The sequence below is a fragment of the Hyperoodon ampullatus genome (assembly GCF_949752795.1).
Source record: "Hyperoodon ampullatus genome assembly, chromosome: 4".
In the NCBI taxonomy this organism is placed as follows: Eukaryota; Metazoa; Chordata; class Mammalia; order Artiodactyla; family Ziphiidae; genus Hyperoodon; species Hyperoodon ampullatus.
The window spans coordinates 172,019,522-172,033,069 of NC_136917.1; the positions used below are offsets into that span (position 1 = coordinate 172,019,522).

At 50.6% G+C, this 13,548-nt stretch overlaps 1 protein-coding gene across 1 annotated transcript in view; it reads right to left on the bottom strand.

The window, feature by feature from the left end:
* ICE1 (interactor of little elongation complex ELL subunit 1) overlaps positions 1-8,216 on the bottom strand; it is a gene marked incomplete at both ends in the record, with an annotated part of 58,222 nt that extends 50,006 nt beyond the window's left edge. The window contains one exon of the mRNA XM_079703169.1: positions 8,133-8,216. Within this exon, the coding sequence (XP_079559295.1) occupies positions 8,133-8,216 (84 nt within the window). The remainder of the gene's footprint in view (positions 1-8,132) is intronic.
* Positions 8,217-13,548: the final 5,332 nt, after the last annotated feature.

Below are 13,548 nucleotides of genomic sequence, written 5' to 3' on the forward strand. Positions count from 1 at the left end.
CTATTTCCAATGTTATAGATAAGGAGACTGAAACATTGGTTTGGGTGTGTGTTTGCGGGGTAGGGGGTTACCTAACTGGCTTGCTATCAGGGTTAAACAGAATGAGCCGTATAAAGCGTTTAATGTGGTCTCTGACACACAGTGAACACTCATTAACATTTTCAAGATGAAAACACTGAATTAAGGAAACAGTCATTAATCGGGGAAACAAGAAAACACACAGGTAAGGAAAAATCATCATAAGTTACTCCACAGTTTGGCTCTGAATAACAAATAGTCATAATGATGTGAACTCCGAATAGTGACCTAAGGGAAATCACAGCTGCACTGAGAGGACATTTTTTGGGGGGCAGGGGCAGGAGGGAATGCTCAGGGGTGCTGGGGTACAGGGCAGAAAGACAGCTCAATCCTCACCTTCCGAAGTCAGAAATCAAACAATATGCCTAAAACTGAAAAACAAGCAGCAGCAATATACATCTATTATTTAACCAGATGAAACACACAGAGTGCAAACAAAAGAGGTCTCTCTCGAGAACAGGGACAGGCTGGCTGGGGGCTAACAAATTCTGTACATCTAGCTGTCTCTCTAAACTATGCTCATGTGTAACTCCTATTTTAAAGACTTAAAACCACAAAACATAGCATTACACAGGAAAATAAAACACAAACTGAGCGAGGACAACTTCTTAGTTTCCTACAGCACTCCAGTCCCTAACTTTTTTCCTATGGCCTGGCTGAGTGGCAGCTTGAATCTGGTCTGTTACTGCAGTGTCCTAATAAAACATTCTTTGGTTTTTCTCCAATCTGATTCAAAGGTCACTTAGGTTGGTTGCAATCCAGGTCTCTAACTAATGGATCTCAGAACGGTGAATGCTGAGCGGGCTGTGTCCAGGTGGAAGGCAGTAGGGCCCTTCTGACTCACGTTCACTTACGGATACACACACCGTGTGCCCTCCCTACTGCTGTCCAGCCTCTAGGGAAGGACGCAGGGTCCAGGGTGTGGTTCTTCCTCTCCAGGCAAGGGGAAGGTGGCCTGGCGTCTTTGATTACGGCTTCTCTCCCTGCAGTCTTGTCCTCTCCTTCTGGAACTTCTATTATAACACATACTGGAAAGCTCAGATTTATCCCCAATTCTCTCCTCTCTGCTGTCGTAACTCCCACCTTCTGTTTTTCTCTGCCTTCGGGCCAAGCTCCTCAAGCTCTATCATGCTCACCCGCTCACGTGTTCGCTAACACAGCCCCCAGAGCAGCCCCCGCCCCCGCCCCCCATGCCACTCAGACGCGCTGCTCATACCCACCCCCCGTAGCACACTGTGCATCTCAGCCATACGACAGCCTCCTGGACGTCACCGTGAGCACCACTTCTCGGGGAAGCGGGATCAACACGGCGGCTAAGAGCACAGGGTGAGGAGAGGGGCCCTGGCACGGAGCACGCAGTGGGCCTGGGGGCTGAGAAGGGGACAGAGGAGACTGCAGGATAGTCAGGAAAGCCGGTTTACTAAACCACTAAGTACAATGCATAGACACAGAGCGAACAAGGAAATATACAGATGCTAAGGGAATAACTAAATTGCCTGAGTCGACCTCAAATTATACTAACATTTGGAGATGGGAGATTCTTAGCTGTGCGGCTGCCCTTTGCACGGACAGGCCTGCCAGCTTCCCTAGCTTCTACTCACGATGTGGCCAGAGCACTGCCTCATCCCCGAGGGGTGGTGCAGACAAGGGTTCACGGGGCAGGCCTGCTCGAGACGTGGGCCCTTCGCGGGCGTCTGGGAACTTGGATTTCTGGAGGGTTCCCACCATTCCCCAAACTGACAAGAGGGGCGCCCTGTACCTCAACTGTGCAATGTGGCCGATGCTGAAACCTGCTTTCCTTCTGGGAGTCTGGAGTTTTGGTACGTGCTAGACAGGGGGTGCCCACATGACCAGCCCCTAGCAGGCTTCAGGCTCTGAGTCTCTAATGAGAGGCCCCGGGAGACGATACGTCACACGTGTCACAACACACCGCTAGAGGGATTCATGAGTCAGGTCGCTCACCTGGTTTCCTCTGCACGTCACCCCACTCGCCTTTCCTTTGTATCCTTTCACTACAATATACCACACCCTGGAGCAGTCCCCCTGGGGAATCACTGAACCTGGTGTGGTCTTGGGATCGCTAATACAGTGTAACCACCAAAAATGTCTCCAGACCTGGCCAAATGTTCCGCAGAGAATACAAGGCTGTACTCAAACTTCCCTGAACGTGAAAGGCAGAGAAAGACTAAAGGAAAAAGGCTGAAGAGACGTGACAATGACATACATCTTCCTTATAGGACCTTGAACCAGAAAGGGAAAAGCTACACCTGGGCCTAACCGTAAGCACAATCGGATGGGTCTATGGGCTGGAGGGAAGTGCTGCACCGAGGCTTGCATCCTGATTGGAAAGCTATGGCTTATTCTGCTGACAAGTGCTCAGGTCTCGAGGACACACTCTGTGGAGTGCGCAGGGGAGGGAAAGTGTGCGTGTGTGCACACCATGAGGGAGTGAATGCAACCATCTTGACAACCTGTGAGTGGGGTGAAGAGAATACCAGAGTTCTTTGCACTATTCTGGCAACTCTCCTATGAGTTCTCAATTATTTCAAAATAAATTCTTTTTTAAAACCACACTAATCTCCTTGACTGCTCTGCTGTGGTCGATCTGCTAAATGGTCAGCTTGAATCCTCTGATAAGCCACACTTCCTCCTCCTGTTTGCTAACTTCTTATTAACTGCGCTTACTTAAAACTGAGAGTCTAGGTCGAGCTCCGTCAGAGCTGAGTGTGTCTCTGAACAGTCAGACAGGAGCCCGGGTGATGCCCTCTGGCACAGTGGTAACAGCCCACCCTTTTCCACCTGTGCGCACCCACCAGGATGAGCTGAGAGGTTCTGGCGCCCGGGAAGACAGGCTCCAGCTTTGTGCTTTACTCTATCACAGACTCTATTCTGCCCTCCTAGTCTTTGCACATGATGCGCCCTCTGGCCACACTCTCCCTCCATCTCTTCCCTCTTATTTAGTCAGGAACCATCCTTCAGGCCTAGACGCACTTCTGCTGCGAAGCCTTCACCCGTCCCTCCTGGATGCTCCCAGGGTACCTACCCTGAACATCCCGCAAAATAGTACAGCTGACCCCTGACCAACATGTATCTGACCTGTGCAGGTCCACTTTTCCTCAAATTTTTTTCAAGAACTACGTGTACTTATTACACTACAGTTATTCGGTGGTTGCTTTTTCACTCTTCCGTAACTTTAACCACAACACAAGAAGCTCCACGCCTCTTCTGTTCATGGTTGTATTCCAACCCATGCCACGGCATCACAGACACGGTGACGCTCAAAAAATGTTCACTAAATGAATGAGTTACAATTTTGTGAGCATTCTTTATAACCACTTACAAATCATTATGTCTAGGGACAAGTATGTTTCAAGTTCCAAATGATGAAGTTCAAACCACTGGTGATTATCAAATGGGAGTCCAACAAAAGTTTATATAAATCATGCGCTCAAACCTGCTCCAAGGACAACCAAACACCATTTATTCTAACTCTATTCTAGTTACATGAGCTAAACAGTATAACTATGTGCTTCAAACTCCCACCTGGATTCCCAAGAGAGTTAAACTGTTTCACTCTGCAATGACTGAAACTAGTAAAATAAAAGGGCCTCTCCTTCACCAGAATTAAAGGGACTTATGCCAGCTTGACTTAAAACCACTCAAGACTTGTTTAATTGTACATAATACCACCAGAGTGAGGATCCACCTTGGTTTAGGATTCCCAGAGCTCGGCAACCCATATGCACACTGGGCTACAGATCACTGAGAAACCATTATAACCAATAAGGATGAGCAAACAGATAAGGTGATGTGAGAGACTAGAAAAAGAGAGACTAGTGGGTATCTCCGCACCCACTAAAGAAAAAGAGGGCAGGGAACTCCCTGGCAGTCCAGTGGTTAAGACTCTGCACTGTCACTGCTGAGGGCTCGGGTTCAACCCCTGGTCAGGGAACTAAGATCCCGCAAACTGTGGGCACGGCCACAAAAAAAAAGAGAGAAAGAGGGCAGGGAGGAGTGAGACAGGAAGGACGACTTGCTGCGCACCCAAGCACTGTTCCACTGGGGACAGAGACAGCCAGCCCCCCACGGAGGTTCAGAATGAAGCCACAGCACTGACGCCAGGGCTCCTGCAGGCAAGACGCTTGTAATGTGCTTGTATATGTTCTGCAAGCTCCAGAAGTCTCAGTGTGTTAAAGCTATACAGCAGGATGCCTTCTCTATGTACAGAACCTCTTTCGTTTCTCCCTGGTACAATTTTAGTTGAAACACAGGACTTGCTGTGACACTAGGTAACCCTGCAGAAACTTCCTTTCTACCGGTGACCCATCATGGACCTTCTACCTGGCAAATGCCATCGCCTGTTCTCAGCCCTCCATCTGTCTCATCCTGATTTCCGTATGCTTCCCGTTTAACTGTGTTTCTCCTTGCTTCACCGCTCCATGCTCCCCTTAGTCACGAGCCCGCTGGCTTTCTCTGAAGAGACGGAACACACTCCTCCATTCTCCTATGCCCACCCTCTCCAGATAAAATCCTTACAATGAACTCAGTGCCCATCTGACCTGGCTGCTTCACTATTGCCCTGGAAGTGTATCACAGTACCTTGGAGGCACCTCGCACTACAAACAAATGTGAAAACAGCTGAAAATCCCCTACGCTGACGTCATCCCAAAGTTTCGCTCCTACATTTCCAATGTCTCTCCCATCTTGGCGTCTGCTTTTTCCTACCTCTACCACAGCTCTCAGAGTCACTCAGGATTTAAATCTCTGGACCTTCCATCTTCCTGACTGAGATCTGTGCACTCTTGGCAGTTTCTCACACTCAGAACCTTTTTCTTCTCCATTCCCAATCCCAACACCCTTCAGTTGGGCCACCCTCTTATTACCACCAGCCTGCATCAGTGCAATCACTGACCTCCTCGGTCCAGCACGCACACGGCCACCGGTCAGTTTCACTACAAACACTGCTCTTGTGCAGTAACCATGCAAAACCCTTCACTCTTCATGATGCGAACGGAATTAAGCACAGAACTTTAAGGTGGCTACCATTCAAGGTCCTCCCTAATCCGCCAGGAACCTACTTTTCCAGCCTGACTTTGCAATATTAAAGACTTGTTCCATGGACTCCACTCACAACTAACCATTCTCTTCCCCTAAAAAAGCACTCTAGGCAACAGAAAACCCAAATGCAATGGAGTACTGCAACCTAGGAGAGAGGTCTGCAAACTAAGGCCCTTGGCCTGTTTTTGCAAATCAGGGTTCCATGGAACATAACCACACCCATCCCTTCAGTGTTATCTGTGGCCATCTTTACACTATGCAGGCAGAGCTGAGTATCTGTGAAGGAGACCACAACACCTAAATATTTATGATGCTGCCCCTTACAGAAAAGACCTGCAGACCCCGGGGCTTAGGGACTTCACAGGACAACTCGTACTGCTGTTTTGAGAACCAGTAGCAGGAATGTGGCACAGGAGGAAGGAAGGCGGCAGAGGAGGCTACAGCAAAAACCCCCGGGGCCAGAGATTACAGCAGTTCACACAAGGGCGGAAGCAGTGGGGATGGTGAGAAATGGGTGACTAACAAAGAAGCCAACAGAATCAGTTGATGGGCTGGATGCAGGCTGTTAGACAAAAGTGAGAAACCAAGGATGACATCTAGTTTCTGGTCTAAGCTACCAGAAGGATACAGTTGCTACTTTGAACCAAGATGGAGACTACTACGGGTAGACCAGGTTTTTGAAGGAAAATCAGATCCACAACTGGACAACATAATTTACGCCAGTCGTTCTCCTGCACAAAAGCCTCTCAGGACTCACTATCCTTTCAGAGTAAGAGCCCAAATCCTTACAATGGTCTCTAAGGGCTCCCACAGTCAGGCTCTCTTCTCTCTGACTTCATCAAACTCCCTGATTGCTCCAGGTCGCTTGTGTTCCCCACAAAATTCATAGGTTGATATATAATCCCCAATAGGCTAGCCATTTGGAGACTGGTCCTCTGCTAGGTGAACAGGTCGTAAGGGCAGAGCCTCCATGGATGGAATCAGTGTACTTATAAATGAGACCCCAGAGAGCTCTGAGCTCTCTCCCCGCTTCTGCCATTGAGGACACGGCCAGAAGGCATGAAGCAGGCATCCTGCTCTCACCAGATACCAAATCTGCCAGTGCCTTGATCTTGGACTTCCCAGCCACCATAACCGTGAGAAATAAATTCCTGTCGCTGACAAGCCACGCGCGTTATGGGACTTCATTAGAGCAGCCCCAAGCAGACGCAGACACCAACATGCACTCCACCCTGCCACAGCACCTCCCTGCTCTCCCCGGGCACACCAGTCAAGCTCCTGCGTCAGGCCACCACACCTGATGACGTTTCTATTGTCTCGGATGCTTTTCTTCAAAGACATCAACAGAACTTATTCTCACCACCTCTGCTCAAATACAACCTCTGTGAGGACTCCCTATTTAAATTCCACTAGCCCCTGGCCCCTTCCTCACCCTTTTGTTCTCCCCGCTTCTCTGCTCACTTTATCTCCAGCACATTTATTACCTTCTCACATAACTTGTTTAATCTGTCTCCTCCCTCCACCTCCTAGAATGGAAGCGCCAAGAGATGGAGAGTATTCGCTTTTCCCCCCCACTGTGTAGCTGCACTGCCTAAAACACAACAGGTCAATAAATATTTGTTGAGTAAATAAACCGGCCCAAAGAATAAATATAACTCGTGAAAGAGTCAAGAGAACTTCACTCACGTTCTTGGGTTTTGAGGGAAAAAAACAAAAGCACGTTCTAAATGCCTACGTGAGGCAGCTCAGCTCAGACCATTATTTGACTAGTAGCTCCCCCTCTATTTCAGAGCGCCAGCACATGACTTTCTTTTCTCCCTCCCCTGCTCTCAGCCCTTAAATGTTTGGGATCAGTTCACAGATGATGCAGTTTAAAACGAAAACAAAACGAAACAAAACCCTAAGCTTATCTAGCCTACATTCCTTTCGGGTTTCATCAGTGCTCTCCCCTCTGCGCTACACTCACACCAACCAGACTTCGTTCTTATCCTCAAAGACACCTTGCTCCTTTTCACGTCAATAACCGCTCGCCCGTTAAGCCCTCTACCTAGGAAGCTGCTCTCACACCTCTGTCAGTCGTCTTCTTCTCATCATTCAGATGTCCGAATGCCACCACTTCAAAAACACCCTGCCTGCTGCCACCCCAGCCAAGAGACAAAACCACCACTTCCAACTCCTCCTTTATTTTCCTAACACTTAAAACCTTCTAAAGTCCTATTTGCACACACGTATCTTATTTATGACAGCAGATCTTACCTACTTTGTTCACCACTATGTCCGCGGTGCCTAAAACACTAAGTAAAATCGGTGATAATTTAGTTACATGTCAATACCGTGGTAGACAGTTCCGCTTTACCATTAAAAGACACTGATAGCCAGAAGAGACTCCTGATATCAGATAGCTGGGAGAGTCTACTGGAAACGACTACTTGGGACTATTTCCGCGACTCCGTGAGACCTGGGGCCAGACACTAGCAGCTCTTCTGCCACGGTAGCGCACAGACCACGCTACAGCTAGGAACCTCCAGGATCTTCAAGCCTTTAATCGATGAACGACCCTCTCGGCCAATCCGCAGGCCGCATAAGAACCTGCCCCCAGGCAAGAAATATTTTAAGGACGGACCAGCACAATAAAAAAAAAAACCTTATCCTGGGAAAGGTGGCTTCCCTTGTCATTTTGACCATCCCTCATCTACCTACAAGTCAGCCCTGGGGAACCCTGAGACTGCATAAAGGCAGCAGGGGGCCCTCCAGAGCTCGCTCCCCAACCACTGCATCCCAGTAAATGAATCCTGTATCCTAAACCTAAATAACGCAAAGGAAGCCGTTCCCAGAACAACTGAAGGGAAGGGGGGGGCAGGGGGGAGGAGGGCTTCAGGCCCGGGAGTGGGAGCAGCGGCGCGCGGAAGCTTAACGCGCTCGGCCCGACCCCCAGCCGGAGCCCTGGACGGCCGGCCCAGCCCCTCCGCACCCTCGGCCCGGGGGAGACGCCGTACCTGCTGCAGGGAAGCGCAGCCCTGACAGCGCGAGAGGTCCGCCGCCGTCCCGGGCGCCGCCGAGTGGGTCTCGCCCGGCATCATGGTGCCGCCGCCGGGCCCGGTGAGCCCGCGCGCCTCAGGGACCCGCGACCTCGGCCCTGTCCTGCCTCTGCTGACGCCGCCGGGGCCGCCGCCTGCCAGGCCGCTTCCCGCCGGGTCCGGGCGGGTCCATCCGTGCACAGAGGTCCCCGTGGAGCTGACGAACCACTCTCCGAGCCAGAGCTGCCTCAGGCACTAGAAAGAAACGCTACCCGGCGCGGCCCCCGAGCGCGACGCAGTCCGGCCAGGACCCCGCCCCGCCCTGGCTCGCTCCGCCCCTCGCCGCGGCGCGGGGCTGCCTGAGGCGCTGCCGGAGCAAAATAGGGAGCGGAGCCGCGCCGATGCGGCTGGGAAGACAGGCGCGAAGGAAACGTCGAGGAGAGAAGAGACATCGGAGGGGCCCTTCTTCCAAAGTGTAGGATTTACTCGTTCATTGCCGGCTTGCTGTGTGGCACACTTCACATAGACACCTAAAACCTTCAACGAGGGGGAGGTGACCTGAGCATGACGTCATTCCAGGCGCCTCATGGTCTTGAAGGACCCCGCACACGGACGGGCCAGTGCACGATTCTTAAGTGAAGGGATGGGCGCTGTCCGAGTCCGGCCGGGTCCAGGAGGAGAGGGCAGGACTACAGCTCCCAACGCCCCGCGCGGCGGGCGGACACCGAGTGGTTCCTCCGGCCGCGCCCGGTGCGCTTTGGCGCCTCGCCTTGTTTGTCGTCGCCGCTGACCAGTCCTTTCTCCGGGAACGTCTTTCTTCCCGGCAGCGCCTGCTGTGTCCACTTGCCGTCCGACCCGGCGCTCCTCGGCCTCATTCCAGACCCATCCCCGCCGTGTCCCTGAAGCCTCGGCTCTGGGCGCCGCCACCCACTAGGTGCCAAGCACAGCGCCTGGCCGAATCCTCGGCGACCCTGCCACCAATTGCTAGCTACTACCAAGTCTTATTTTTTAAATCTCTTGGAAAGGGAAAAAAGAAAAGAAATCCTCACCTGAGCGCAGTTCCTGGATACATTCAGGTCCCGATCTTCTTGTCTGAACCGAAGTTTTTCCCATCTGCATTCCAATACCCACCACCACCAGAATCGCTTTTTGATAATCACAGCTTGCTGCCGTCAGTACCTTGCTCGGAAGCCTCCCGTGGCTACCCGACGTCTGGTTAGAAAGTCCAAATTCTTAGCATTCAGTACAAGCTTTGTATGTGTTAAGGAGACGTCCAGACCTTACCTGCTCCTTCCTAAATCTACAGGATGGAAATTGCAACTGAAAACACCCCTTCCAAGAAAGCATTCTGGGTTCCTCTGCAAATATCGCACCCCTGCCCTTGCTTACACGCTCTGTGGCTGACACTTGCTGTGAAGTGGAGGAACAAGGTATCCAGGAGATCCCTAGATTACCTGTGGTGGGCACTCAAGACGCACCTGTACTTGTCTGAAGAGGTGCTGTGGGATGCGAAGAAAGCAAGAGTAGGGTTAAAAGTGAAAGGAGAAGTAAGCAGATGGACAGCGGGGAAGCAGGTGTACCTTGGAAGAGAAAGGGGAAAGGAGGCCCTTGCGGTCCTAGTGGCTTTCCATTTCTGGTTTCCGATCCCAGACAACTGGTCTTAAGAGTAACTTCCTTTTTATTTAAGGTTTCCCAAATGAGTGTTTTTTTCCAGAGTCCCTTCGTGGAGGAGGCACCAGCTTACCCTCCGGGGTTATCTCCCTCTGCACTGCACCCACGCACACAGCACACCTCCCCTTGCTGGAACTGGGAACCCTCACGACTGCCTTCCTGCCTTTGGGCCCCTGTCCTTGTCTTCCTCCAGCTTGACAGGCTGTCGTCCTGTTCCGGGCCCCACGTTTTACCTCCACAACTGCAAGTAATACCTAGGTCCGTTTTTGTCCCTTAGCACTGAGCAATTTTTTTTTTTTATAACACCACATTTTGACTTGTACTTTGGTGATTTTTATGTCTTAGAGGTGCTTTTTCCTTCTAAACGCTGCAAAGCGCTGTACACTGTAGGTGCTCCATGGATGTCAGAGTGAGTCAAATTTGCTGCAGCTAATTGAAGGTGAAAGAGAATAAGCACTTCCATTCAAAAGTGGAAGTGCATTTGTTTCAACTTCTGCCTTTCTCATAAGATATTTAAAGAAAAAAAAAAAAAAGTCTGGTTTGTGTAATGTAGGGTGGGCAAAGTTCCCATAAAGGGCCACATAGTAAAATATTTTAGGCTTTTGGGGCCATAAATATGCAGGTCTCTACTGCATATCTGTCATTTTTTTTGTTTTTGAAAAACCTTCTAAAGATGTAAAAATCATTCTTACCTGGCAGGCTGTACAAAAACAAGTGTAATTGTAGTTCGTGATGGCAATTGATGTTGGCCACTAGTTAAGGAATGCTGAAAATAACATTTTCCTCTTTCCCACATGATGGGCCACACCTGTTTTGTTATTGTGATGGAAACAAGCAAGCAAACATCTACACTGCAGAAAGTGGTGAGCAATGGCTTTAGAACCAAACGCCTAGCCTTAAAGTCTCTAGCAAGTGACCTATTTGAGCTGGTATTTCCTTACAGAGGATTACCTATAATTCAAGTGTAAAATGACAAGGACAGGGCCAAGTCCATAGGATCTTCTATACAGAGGGTAGGTATTAGCAATTCATTGATGGTGTTATCCACTTTGGAAAATAGAGGGATAATATCTGCAGCCTACTCATTAAAAAAAAAAAAAAGTTTGGTTTTGTTTGGTGTTTTAGCTTTTTTTTTTCGGTCAAAATTCCAAGGAAAGCTGTGTTTTTCTGTCAGACTGCCCTAAGCCCTGGAGGGATGTCTAGATTCTGACTCTGATTTGGTGGACCCCTTGCCTGTAGAGTCCAGTTAGTTATTTAGAGGAGAAATAACTATAAAAGTCTCAGTTCTTGCCCAACACCCTCATCACCATCTCCCAGATACTTGGTAACTTCTCACAAAGCTTTAGAGTATAACATAATTAAAAGGTTAATTAAATTGATTATTTAATTTATTAACATATGATTCCACTGAAATGGCTAATAGATTTTGTTTAGGAGTCAAGGCTTTTATCACAGGAACTCAGAATGGAAAGTTGTTTGTTGTTTGAATGTTCTTGTATTTTGCTTTATGAAGCGCTATTCTTTCATCTGTTGCATTTACCCATAAGAAAAATAAACTACGTTTCTTCTTTCTTTTAAAACCCTGAGAGATGTCTTATGGAGTAGCTGCAACTCTAGCACTCTACAACTCAGTGATATTATCTGATGGAGTTATATTAGTTTCCACATCTGTGATGTAATGCTAACATAAGCCCACAAGATGTCTGTCTTTCCCTGTCTGTGGTCTAGGCCCAAATGGAATTTCCAGCCATATTTATTTATGATATAGCCCCTTCTTACGGGAGTAGAAATGCCATCTTCTGGGGTATCCTGTGTGGAGGTATTTTGTAGGAGCCACCTTGCCTCCTGCCCAGTCGTGTCCACTGTGTTTGGTTCTAGCGTGCCTTTGCCTCGGTGTTTCTTACTACCCTAAGCTATGGTAGGGTTTTGATCCTCCCGCAGGGATCGGGGGCAGGCCCTGTGACTTTGCTTACAGCCCAACTCTTAAGTTCAGGGGGTAAGCATGTTACTTCTTCCTGAAAGATCGAGTTCACTCAGAAACCAGAAGAACCCACTTTTGTTTTAAAACAAGCGTAATATGGAATAGAATGCAAAACTGATACGATTGTTAAAGCTGAAGCACAATTTTAAAAGACTTTCCTGGTTGCTAAAGCCCTCTCCAGGGGAGTGTGGGGTATTTTGTGAACATCTGGCAGCTGTAGCTCCTTGTCACGTGAGACATTTCCTGTGGTCTCAGGGATTTGCTTCCTAAAAGTTCCTACGCTACAGTCCCAGTAACTGGTGCCTTCCGGCCCCAGGATCATCTATACAGTTTGTGAGGCCAGGTGTAAGACGAAAATGCCAGACCCCTTGTTCAAAACTTCTGAAGAATCTTAAGATGCAACAGCAAAGCACCAAACAAGCACAGAGCCCTTGGGAGTGTGGATCACTCTTTGACAAAACAAGTAGCACACAGAGGAAGTGGCCCTGCCAGTCACCGTCTTTCTAACCAGACCTGCTCCCAGCCCTGCTCACCCTGCGTGGTCCCACCCCCTCCCAAACCAGAGGTACAGGGCTGTGTCATCACTACTTTCAGACTCAGCCTGCCAAGTGGTCGCATCTAACGCCTCCCTCTCTGTCCTCAGACACACCAGCATCTGGCCATTCCAAAGGTATCACTGATTGACTTCTCACTTCACCAAACTCTCTTATCCGGGGTCTCGCATCTCTCCTTTCTGTCTGTCTGTCTAGGCCCTTGATGAATCTGGTTACACATGACCTCACCCTCCCGTGCTGTATATCAGGGGGTCCCCAAGCCCCGGGCCGAAGTCAGCTACTGGTCCCCTTAGGGGCTGGGCCGCACAGCAGGAGGCAAGCAGCAGGCAAGCCAGCAAAGCTTCATCTACCGCTCCCAGACGCTTTCCATCGCTCCCCATCTCTCCCCATCGCTCCCCATCGCTCCCCATCGCTCCCCTTCGCTCCCCATCTCTCCCCATCTCTCCCCATCGCTCCCCATCGCTCCCCATCGCTCCCCATCTCTCCCCACCGCTCCCCATCTCTCCCCATCTCTCCCCATCTCTCCCCATCGCTCCCCATCGCTCCCCATCGCTCCCCTTCGCTCCCCATCGCTCCCCATCGCTCCCCATCGCTCCCCATCGCTCCCCATCTCTTACCATCTCTCCACACCGCTCCCCACCGCTCCCCATCGCTCCCCATCGCTCCCCTTCGCTCCCCATCGCTCCCCATCGCTCCCCATCGCTCCCCATCGCTCCCCACTGCTCCCCATCGCTCCCCATCTCTCCCCATCGCTCCCCATCGCTCCCCATCGCTCCCCATCACTCCCCATCTCTCCCCATCGCTCCCCATCGCTCCCCATCACTCCCCATCTCTCCCCATCGCTCCCCATCGCTCCCCATCACTCCCCATCGCTCCCCATCGCTCCCCATCGCTCCCCTTCGCTCCCCATCGCTCCCCATCGCTCCCCATCGCTCCCCATCGCTCCCCACTGCTCCCCATCGCTCCCCATCTCTCCCCATCACTCCCCATCTCTCCCCATCGCTCCCCATCGCTCCCCATCACTCCCCATCTCTCCCCATCGCTCCCCATCTCTCCCCATCGCTCCCCATCTCTTACCATCTCTCCACACCGCTCCCCATCTCTCCCCATCGCTCCCCATCTCTCCCCATCGCTCCCCATCTCTTACCATCTCTCCACACCGCTCCCCATCGCTCCCCTTCGCTCCCCA